Source organism: Procambarus clarkii, chromosome 45 (assembly GCF_040958095.1).
Source record: "Procambarus clarkii isolate CNS0578487 chromosome 45, FALCON_Pclarkii_2.0, whole genome shotgun sequence".
Lineage (NCBI taxonomy): Eukaryota > Metazoa > Arthropoda > Malacostraca > Decapoda > Cambaridae > Procambarus > Procambarus clarkii.
The window spans coordinates 28275000-28286370 of NC_091194.1; the positions used below are offsets into that span (position 1 = coordinate 28275000).

The 11371-nt window shown below is 35.7% G+C and overlaps 1 protein-coding gene across 2 annotated transcripts in view; it reads right to left on the reverse strand.

Moving 5' to 3' along the window:
* The window catches only part of LOC138350366 (uncharacterized), a 10916-nt gene extending 744 nt beyond the window's left edge, over positions 1–10172 (reverse strand). Inside the window, exons 1-4 of one of the 2 annotated variants that reach the window (XM_069300991.1) lie at positions 10082–10172; positions 5564–5670; positions 2615–2721; positions 842–998 (exon numbers count right to left, since the gene is read on the reverse strand). In XM_069300991.1, coding sequence (XP_069157092.1) covers positions 842–998; positions 2615–2659 — 202 coding nt within the window. In that variant the 5' untranslated portion in view covers positions 2660–2721; positions 5564–5670; positions 10082–10172. Of the gene's footprint in view, positions 1–841; positions 999–2614; positions 2722–5563; positions 5671–9354; positions 9483–10081 lie in introns of those variants that run through there. The other variant, XM_069300990.1, reaches the window with a different exon arrangement.
* Between the last annotated feature and the right edge of the window lie 1199 nt (positions 10173–11371).

Here is an 11371-nt window from a genome sequence, read left to right on the forward strand (position 1 = left end):
TTAATTAATATATATAATTATAATTCTTTTTGTCAGGAGACAAGAAGCCACAGAGTAATAACATTGTTGGCTTTTATTTAGGTGTTCCCCTGTTCTCCAGTCTTCCTCCGTCCCCTCGTCCCCTTTGTCCTCCCCAGCATTCTCCATTCCCCTGTCCCCTCGTCCTCCCCACCATTACCCTCTCCTCTGTTCCCTCGTCTTCCCCACCATCCCCCCTGTCGTCCTCCCCACCATTCTAAACTACCTCATCCCATGCATTCCATGATGGTCTGATGCTTCCATCTGAAAATTGGGAACATCAAAAGATCTGACTTTCCCAATTTTCTGATGGGAACATCAAATGATCTGATATTCCCATCACTGAAAAATAAAAACAGATAAAAAAAATGATATGAAAAAATAGAAAATAAAATATACTCATGAAATGAACAGAATGGTTAACAACGCAGCTCAATTGCAATGCAATGTCACAATAACATTTAAATATACTTTAAGATATAATCTAGAAGAAAATAAGGATATTGAAACGGTTCATGAACTCTATTTCAATAAAGGACACTATGGGGAACTTTGAAAAATAGTTATTGAGTATAATTAGACAGACTTGTTGCTAGGCAGAGGAGTAATGAGATATATGGCAAATTTTGCAAAATATACAATGAAGGTACACAAACATTCATACCCAAACAAAGCAAAATGCTAGGTAAGAACAAAGCATTTGGCCCGTAGGAGAAAGGAGATACCCACAAGACTAGAATACAAGTCATTAACAAGCATGCAAGTATAATACATAATACATGCAGACATATATATAATCCAAAAAAATGTCAAATTTACGTACTTATTATTACATTACAAATATCCAAGGTTTTGAAGACACGTTTCCTCTTGCGCCCAACGAGTGAATACTGAGACCAGACCCCATAGGTCCCTATCCTCATCATTCGTCTCACTGTGTCTCCACAGCTTGCACCGCCCATTTGAGACAGCGTCTGGACCTGTTAAAATAATGCATAAGCTGTAAGGTAATAGAGAATAATATATATCTTTCAATCTCAACATTAGATTTTCTAATTTCCAACTGTATTAAATAAATAGCATTAAAATATTTTCCTTCTTAACTATTACAAAAATCAACGAATTTGAGTAACTTTTGCTTTTGTTTTATTTGTACCTTAAACATAACACTGAACAATCAATTATGTGCCACCCCACCTTCCTTCATCTGCAAAAAAACTAATCAAAAGACATATGTACAAGGCTAAAAAAATTCAGCAACACTTACCATACTCAGGCTAAAATAATGGCATTTACTATTTTTAAAAGATTATTAGCAAATTTACAGAAATGGTGCATTCGGAAGACAAAACCAATTTTTCACTTTTGACAATTGAGCACCTGCTACATCCAGATTCTAGGGAGGAAAGGAAGGACGATCTTACTGGATCCCATAGCCTCTCCGAGGCACAAACCAGGCTTTTACACAAACCCCCCCCCCCTGCACCCGAGCTTTTTAAAATAGTAAATGCCACTATTTTTGCAAAATTATTACGAGATCTATTATTCTAGAGAATAATGCATATAAATGCATATATGCATATAAATACAAAAGTAAATCAAATCTTATCCTTGTATAATATACAAGCTGATGTGAGATCCCTGTCTACAGGTGGACTGGAACTATTATCCAGTAGGCAGTCTACTGTATTTTATCAAACCGTTATTAGTATAATAGATCTCGTAATAATTTTGCAAAAATAATGGCATTTACTATTTTTAAAAGATTATTAGCAAATTTACAGAAATGGTGCATTCGGAAGACAAAACCAATTTTTCACTTTTGACAATTGAGCACCTGCTACATCCAGATTCTAGGGAGGAAAGGAAGGACGATCTTACTGGATCCCATAGCCTCTCCCAGGCACAAACCAGGCTTTTACACAAACCCCCCCCCCCTGCACCCGAGCTTTTTAAAATAGTAAATGCCACTATTTTTGCAAAATTATTACGAGATCTATTATTCTAGAGAATAATGCATATAAATGCATATATGCATATAAATACAAAAGTAAATCAAATCTTATCCTTGTATAATATACAAGCTGATGTGAGATCCCTGTCTACAGGTGGACTGGAACTATTATCCAGTAGGCAGTCTACTGTATTTTATCAAACCGTTATTAGTATAATAGATCTCGTAATAATTTTGCAAAAATAATGGCATTTACTATTTTTAAAAGATTATTAGCAAATTTACAGAAATGGTGCATTCGGAAGACAAAACCAATTTTTCACTTTTGACAATTGAGCACCTGCTACATCCAGATTCTAGGGAGGAAAGGAAGGACGATCTTACTGGATCCCATAGCCTCTCCGAGGCACAAACCAGGCTTTTACATAACCCCCCCCCCTGCACCCGAGCTTTTTAAAATAGTAAATGCCATTATTTTTGCAAAATTATTACGAGATCTATTATACTAATAACGGTAAATAAATAATAAATAGTAAATAAATCAAAATCAGTTACATTATTTTATCTTATTCATAGCATAAATGTTCTCGAAGATTACTAAAAAGAAATTGAATTAGACTACAGCAAATTGGCAAACTTTACCTTGTATCTGTTTCCACCGAGTTTGTTTGGGGCGTTCTTCAACATATCAGCAATACTTGTCTCAACATCTCTTTCAGTTGCATTAGTGTGGGTGTTGATACAGGCTTCTGGAAATTTATAAGAATTAATTAATATATATAATTATAATTCACTTTGCTATTCCCCATTCCACAGTCCTCTCGTCCTTCCCACTTCCCTGTCCCCACATCATCCCCACTATTCCCACTTCCCTGTCCCATCGTCCTCCTTACCATTTTCCCCTCCCCTGTCCTTCTTCCTCCCCCACCATCTCCCATTCACCTGTCCCTTTGTCCTCCCCAGCATTCCCCTGTCCCCACCATCCCCAACTCCCCAGTCCCCTCGTCCTCCCCACCATTACCCTCTCCTCTGTCCCCTCGTCTTCCCCACCATACCCCCCTCTCGTCCTCCCCACCATTCCAAACTACCTCATCCGATGCATTCTATAATGGTCTGATGCTTCCATCAGAAAATTGGGAACATCAAATGATCTGATATTCCCATCACTGAAAAATAAGAACAGCTAAAAAAATGAAATGAAAAAAATAAAAAAATAAACTATACTCATGAAATGAACAGTATGGTAAACAACACAGCTCAATTTCAATGCAATGTCACACAAAATTATTAAATCGAAATGAAAATAAATTGAAATCTATGAAAATTCAAATTATCAATACAATCGGAAATATTGAAATAATATCGCAACATAATATAGTGTGGGTTGCTCTTACGTGCAACAGACGGTGCTGTTTTTCAAAAAAGGCATGGTTTTACCTGTCACAAGTGTGGCATCTATACTTATACTCACGAAATGAACGGTATGGTAAACAACATAGCTCAATTGCAATGCAATGTCACAATAACATTTAATAACAATAACATTTAAATATACTTTAAGATATAATCTAGAAGAAAATAAGAACATTGAAACGGTTCATGAACTCGATTTCAATAAAGGACACTATGGGGAACTTTGAAAAACAGTTAATGAGTATAATTAGACAGACTTGTTGCTAGGCAGAGGAGTAAATAATGAGATATATGGCAAATTTTGCAAAATATACGGCACACAAACATTCATACCCAAACAAAGCAAAATGCTAGGTAAGAACAAAGCAGTTGGCCCGTAGGGGAAAGGAGATACCCACAAGACTGGAATACAAGTCATTAACAAGCACACAAGTACTACACTACACAACAACCGCACTACTACCAGAACTGGACGAATCACTACCAAAACAACACATTGCACATCACTACCAAAACAACACAACACAACACAAGCATTGGCAAAGAATTATAGACCAGTTGCACTAACATCCCACATAATAAAATTATTTGAGAGTGATCAGGAGTCAGATTACTAGTTTTATAGAGACCAATGACCTCCACAATCCAGGCCAACAAGGATTTAGAGCAGTTTCTATGATCGAGCCACTGAGATCTATAAAGAATTCTGATCAAGAAAGAGATCTAGGGGTGGTTTTAGATAGAAAACTATAACCTGAGGATCATATTAAGAACATTCTGCGAGGGGCCTATGCTACACTTTTTAACTTTAGAATTGCTTTTAAATACATAGGTCAAAAAGTTTTAAAAGTTTTAAAAGTTTTTTAAACCTCTCGTGTATCATGAGTGTGTTAAAGCATCAGATGGTGCATTCAGATGATGAATATTACCTAGTTCCTTCATCTGGGAAGAATGAACACATATTGGTGCATTCGGATGATAAAAACTAACTACTGTAGTTTAATTGATCAACAGACTGTATATCATATGCAGACTGTATGTGGATCTGCGGGCCACTCCAAACAACAGCCTGGTGGACCAAGCTCCACCAGGGCTAAAGCACAAAGTGATATAGATGTGATAGAGATATTATATATATATATATATATATATATATATATATATATATATATATATATATATATATATATATATATGTCGTACCTAGTAGCCAGAACTCACTTTTTGGCCTACTATTCAAGGCCCGATTTGCCTAATAAGCCAAGTTTTCCTGAATTAATATATTTTCACTAATTTTTTTCTTATGAAATGATAAATCAACCCATTTCATTATGTATGAGGTCAATTTTTTTTTATTGGAGTTAAAATTAACGTAGATATATGACCGAACCTAACCAACCCTACCTAACCTAACCTAACCTATCTTTTTAGGTTAGGTTTGGTTAGGTAGCCGAAAAAGTTAGGTTAGGTTAGGTTAGGTAGGTTAGGTAGTCGAAAAACAATTAATTCATGAAAACTTGGCTTATTAGGCAAATCGGGCCTTGCATAGTAGGCTGAGAAGTGCGTTCTGGCTACTAGGTACGACATATATATATATATATATATATATATATATATATATATATATATATATATATATATATATATATATATATATATATATATATATATATATATATATATATGTCGTACCTAGTCGCCAGAACGCACTTTTCAGCCTACTATGCAAGGCCCGATTTGCCTAATAAGCCAAGTTTTCATGAATTAATATATTTTCTCTATTTTTTTTCTTATGAAATGATAAAGCTATCCATTTCATTATGTATGAGGTCAATTCTTTTTTTATTGGAGTTAAAATTAATAGAGATATATGACCGAACCTAACCTATCTTTATAGGATAGGTTAGGTAGCTGAAAATGTTAGGTTAGGTAGTCGAAAAAACATTAATTCAAGAAAACTTGGCTTATTAGGCAAATCGGGCCTTGCATAGTAGGCTGAGATGTGCGTTCTGGCTACTAGGTACGACACATTATATATATATATATATATATATATATATATATATATATATATATATATATATATATATATATATATATATATATATATATATATATATATATATATATCGGACAATTAGTAAAAAAAAAAAAAAAAAAAAAATTAAATTATTTTACCTTGTACCTAGATCCACCAGGCCTGTTTGGTGCCTGTTTCAGTACTTCAGACATCTGGAAGGTCACATCCTCCTCCTCAACTTGTGGATGTGCGTTGATAGATGATTCTGTAAAATTAAGTTATTTATATAATAATAAATTCAGTATAACAATAATATTCTGTAAAATTAAAAGTAATTTATACATCAATCAGATAAAACTCTCCAGAGATGGTGATACACAACATATAAAGGACAAGCTTCAGAACAAAATATGCATTTAGGAATAAGGTTTTGTACATGTAGGTAGCACATGAGAAAATAAGTGGAAGGTGATCAAGTTTATATTAACATGTTAATGGCTTTGTTAAGGCTTTGCAAGAATGAAAAAATATTAATAATATAATATCACCTACCAATTAATTGTACATCATTTATAAGTCAATTATTTGCATTATTATTATTCAATACTAATGATATAAAAATGCATTTTGTAATCTACTATTTATGCAAGTATTAAGCACAGGATCATGAAATAAACTGCAAAATACTGTAATGGATAAACCAATTAATTTTACATTTTCCTATAGCTAAGTCAGTCAGTTCTATTAGCAGCAGAGAACAATTATGCCCAACCTCTATTAAATGAAACAATCTTAAGAGCAAGTGATAGAAATATAATCATTTATGCTTGGGATTATGGAATGGTTCCAAATATGAAAAATATCAAGTTTTTTGGTTAAAATTTTTTAACTTAAAATTTACATTTTTAAGTGAATTTATGACCATAATAATTGAATTACTAATATGATTCACTAATATATAATCCTAATAATAATCACTAATATATAATCCATTGAGCATGCTGCATCTCTTTCAGTCTCTTTGCAATTTGAACAAGAGGGTTTTTAATTGATCGAACCATATTCTTAAAGTAAAGTAAATGAGATGTATTCCATATTTTGCAAAATATACGATGAAGGCACACAAACATTCATGCCAAAACTGAAGGGCAGGATTTATGAGGAGACATTAGAGGCATTAAATATTCCAAACTAGAAGACAGAAGGAAAAGAGGAGATATGATCACTACGTACAAAACAGTAACAGGAATTGATAAACTTGATAGGGAAGATTTCCCGAGACCTGGAATTTCAAGAACAAGAGGTTATAGATTTAAACGAACTAAACAAAGATGCCGAAGAAATGTAAGACAATTCACTTTTGCAAACAGAATGGTAAACGGTTGGAACATGTTAGGTGAGAAGGTGGTGGAGGCCAAATCCGTCAAAAGTTTCAAAGCATTATATGACAAAGAGTGCTGGGAAAATGGGACACCACGAGTGTAGCTCTCCATCCATCTGATTGATAACCCAAATGAATTTTTCATGGATATGATACCAACATCAAATCATAAATCAGATGTGATCCTATCCCCACTGGATTTTGAAGAAGCCATAGACAGTATGCCTATGCACTCTGCACCAGGCCCTGACTCTTGGAACTCTATATTCATCAAGAACTGTAAAAAACGTTATCGCAGGCCCTTCACATTCTTTGGAGACAAAGCCAAGATACTGGCATTGTCCCTGACATACTAAAAACCGCAGAGATAGCACCGCCCCATAAAGGAGGAAATAAGGCAGAGGCAAAAAACTACAGACCGATAGCACTAACATCGCACATCATAAAAATCTTTGAGAGAATGCTAAGAAGTAAGATCACAAAATACATGGAATCACAGCATCTCCATAACCCCAGACAACATGGTTTCAGAACAGGGCGCTCTTGCCTATCACAGTTGCTGGACCACTCTGACATGGCACTAGATGCCATGGAAGACAAACAAAACGCTTTGACAAAAAAAAGCCTTTGACAAATGTGACCATTGTGTTATTGCACATAAAATGCGTTCAAAAGGAATTACCGGAAAAATAGGCAGATGGATATACAACTTCCTGACTAATAGAACCCAATGTGTAGTAGTCAACAAAATAAAATCTGGACCATCAACCGTAAAGAGCTCAGTCCCCAAGCGTACTGTGCTTGCTCCAATACTTTTTCTCATCCTCATATCGGACATAGACAAGGACACAACCTATAGTACTTGATCATCCTTTGCAGATGACACTAGAATCTTCACGAGAGTAGGCAACATAGAGGACACGGCAAACCTCCAATCAGATGTAAATCAGGTCTTTCTATGGGCTACAGAAAATAACATGGTGATTAACGAACATAAGTTTCAGCTCATGCGCTACGGAAAAAATAAAAAATATAAAAACGGAAACCACTTACAAAACTCAGTCAAATCATAACATTGAACGGAAAAGCAACGTAAAGGATTTGGGTGTACTGATGTCAGAAGGCCTTACATTTAAAGAACACAATAAAGTAGCCGTCACAACTGCAAGAAAAATGACAGGATAGATAACAAGAACTTTTCACACTAGAGATGCTATACCGATGATGATAGTTTTCAAGACGCTAGTGCTCTCTAGAGTGGAATACTGCTGCATAATGAAAGCCCCTTTCAAAGCTGGAGAAATTACTGACCTATACTTATGCATTTATCTTCGGTTTAACACAACAGGCACCAGACACACGCTAGGCATCATACACACTAGGATAAAACAAACATTAGGCCAGAAGTCAGAAAAGAATTCAAAGAATTTTACTGGAAAGGCTTGCTGTTAGGAAAGGAAGTAATTGAGATGAATTAATGCACAGTATGTCAATTTTGTGAAATATATGATAAAGGAACAAAAACATTTATACCAAAACAAAGATGCAGAACTAGGAAACAGGATTTGTTCAACTGAAATTTCAAGACGGACAGAGACCAAAAGACACAAAAATGGAATCAATATACGAAGAGGCCAAACCCCCAAACATACCAGTAATACAAAGAGAAACAACTACACGGCAGTGAGGAGAGAGGCAGAAAGAAATTTTGAAAAAAAGGAACAAACAAATGTAAAGTAGAACAAATCATATTCTATAAATACAGCAACAACCAATTGCAGGTAAAGGATAATATTCAGAGCTTTTAAATGCATGGATGGCGAAATACTCAAGAAATTGTTCACGACTTTTGTTAGACCAAAGTTGGAATATGCAGCGGTTGTATGGTGCCCATATCTTAAGAAGCACATAAACAAACTGGAAAAGGTGCAAAGACATGCTACTAAGTGGCTCCCAGAACTGAAGGACAAGAACTATGAGGAGAGGTTAGAGGCATTAAATATACCAAATATACTACACAAATATATATACTACACATGCACAATAAACTACCCTACACAGGCTGAGTATGGTGTGTACAATAAATTATTAGCTAAAAGATAAGACTGAGTTTGTATAAATGGGGGTTAAGTCAGAGTGGGAAAATGTAAGTGGAGTGCCTAAAAACCCTGTCCTGGGACCTCTGTAATTCATAATATATACAAATAATTTAGACTCAGGTTTGATCAGCAATATTTGAAAATTTCCAGACGATACAAAAGGGATTTTTTTCTGGATTCAGGATTATTTTTTTATGGCTGAAAACAGGTTTTCAGCAATAAAAGAAATACAGTATTGCTGGAACAACCGTCGACATCTTCAAGAGAAAACCTGAACATCTTCAAGAAGTGAAGATGACCTTGAGAAGAAGTATAGGTTGGGAGAAGTATAGGTTAGGAATTGTCTCCAAAGAATTCTCAAAGAATTACTCGTTATTGCTATCCAAGATAATTAGACGAGCCAAAGCTAAATACTACGAAGATAAATTTACCCAAATAAAGAGTACCTTACCTAAAAATATGTATGTACCTTACGTAAATAAACATTTGATTTTGAAGTGCCGGACAAACAAGGCTGTGGTGGATATGTGGGCCTGAGGGGCCTGTCCAAGCAACAGCCTGTTGGACCAAGCTCTCACATGTCAAGCCTGGCCTTGGAAGGGCTTGGTGAGTAGAACAACTACCAGAACCCTATAATGCATGTATCAAGGTGTCCAGGCAGTGAGCACCACATAATGCAGTGCAGTCCTGTAAGAATAAGCACAGTAAGTATGGGCATGGAGGGGGTGCAGCAGTGGCTTGTGAAGGGCTGGAGAGTAAATGGACATGCCCAGGGGTAAAAAGCATTAGGGTAACAGAACATAGCCCATAAAAATAGTAATGACAATGAATGAATAATTATATGAATGCAATAATACTTCATATCTCAATAGGAATACTAAGCAGGATGCAAGACAAGGTACTGGTGGTGATAGTGGTTGGTACAAGTCCTCACATCCCCACAGACACCAGTAACAGCCCTCACCTCCCAACACAGTACCCTTGTAGCGAGTTAATCTTATACTCGCTTCATTATCTTATAGCATAACTAATTAACACTAATTACAGAAGCTACACAGGTGATACTTTGGTGTGAGTTGAGCGCACTGAGCGTCGGTATCGCTACACCCTTGTTCCTTAACAACCCTTTGGACCTTTATTACAGAAAAATAGAATCAATTAATTTAATAAAATATAAAATATAAGTGCTTACTTACGATAATACTATCGGTGGAACACAAAATCTTCTTCTTCTTGATAGTAGGTGCAGTTTGCATGAAGGGTTAGTCCTCGCCATGACTGAACTGACGACAAAATGGCCGATGTGTTGATATGGCGTCAGGTGACGCTGTGACGTCACAGGTGAGGGACGCTTTGCGCATTACTCCCTCGTACTTAAAAAGTACTACAGGTACTTTTTGGTTTTATTTTTGAATATGGCAGAAGTTGGACAGCTTTTCAAATCATTATAAGGGAGTGAGTTCCATAGACTAGGTCCCTTTATTTACATAGAGTGTTTACATAGATTAAGTTTGACTCTGGGGATATCAAAGAGATATTTATGTCTGGTGGGGACGTGGCCATGTGTTCTATTACATCTGTCCAGGAAGAGTTTCAGAACAGGGTTTGCAGTTAGAAAAAGGGCTTTATAAACGTAATTTACACAGGAGAATGTATGGAGTGAATTTGTTTAGCATGTTTAAGGATTTGAACAAGGGAGCTGTGTGTTGTCTGAAGGTAGAGTTATTTATTGTCCTGATAGCAGATTTTTACTGGATGATGATGGGCTTGAGGTAGTTTGCAGAGGTTGAACCCCAAGCACAAACGCCATAAGAATGATAGGGATAGATAAGTGCATAATAGAGTGAGAGGAGAGCAGAGTAGGGTACATAATATCTGATCTTAAACAGTATACCAACTGTTTTAGAAACCTTTTTAGTTATGTGTTGTATATGGGTGCGGAAGTTGAGTCTCTTGTCTAAGTATAGGCTAAGAAACTTTCCATCATTTTTATTGCTAATGTTTACATTATCTATCTGAAGCTGAATTGCATTTGTTGATTTGTTTCCAAATAAGATATAGTAGGTCTTTTCTATGTTTTGTGTGAGGTTTGTTGGTTGACATCCACAAGTAGACTTTTTTTAATTAATTGTTTACAACATTATTTAACAGGAGTGGGTTGGGGTCAGAGTAGATGAGTAGTATCATCAGCCAACAATATAGGTTTAAGTATGTTAGAGACATTAGGGAGATCATTGATGTATATAAGAAACAGGAGGGTCCTAGGATGCTGCTCTGTGGCACCTTTACGGTAATTAAGTGGTAGAGTGGGAGAGGTTATATCATTGATGGCTTCATATTGGTGTCTGTTACTAAGATAGGATCGGATATAGTTTAGGGCAAGGCCACGGATTCCATAATGGTGGAATTTAAGTAAGAGGTAGTTATGGTTAACAGTATCAAAGGCCTTTCTCAGGCCGATGAAGAGTTCAATTGGAAACTCACTT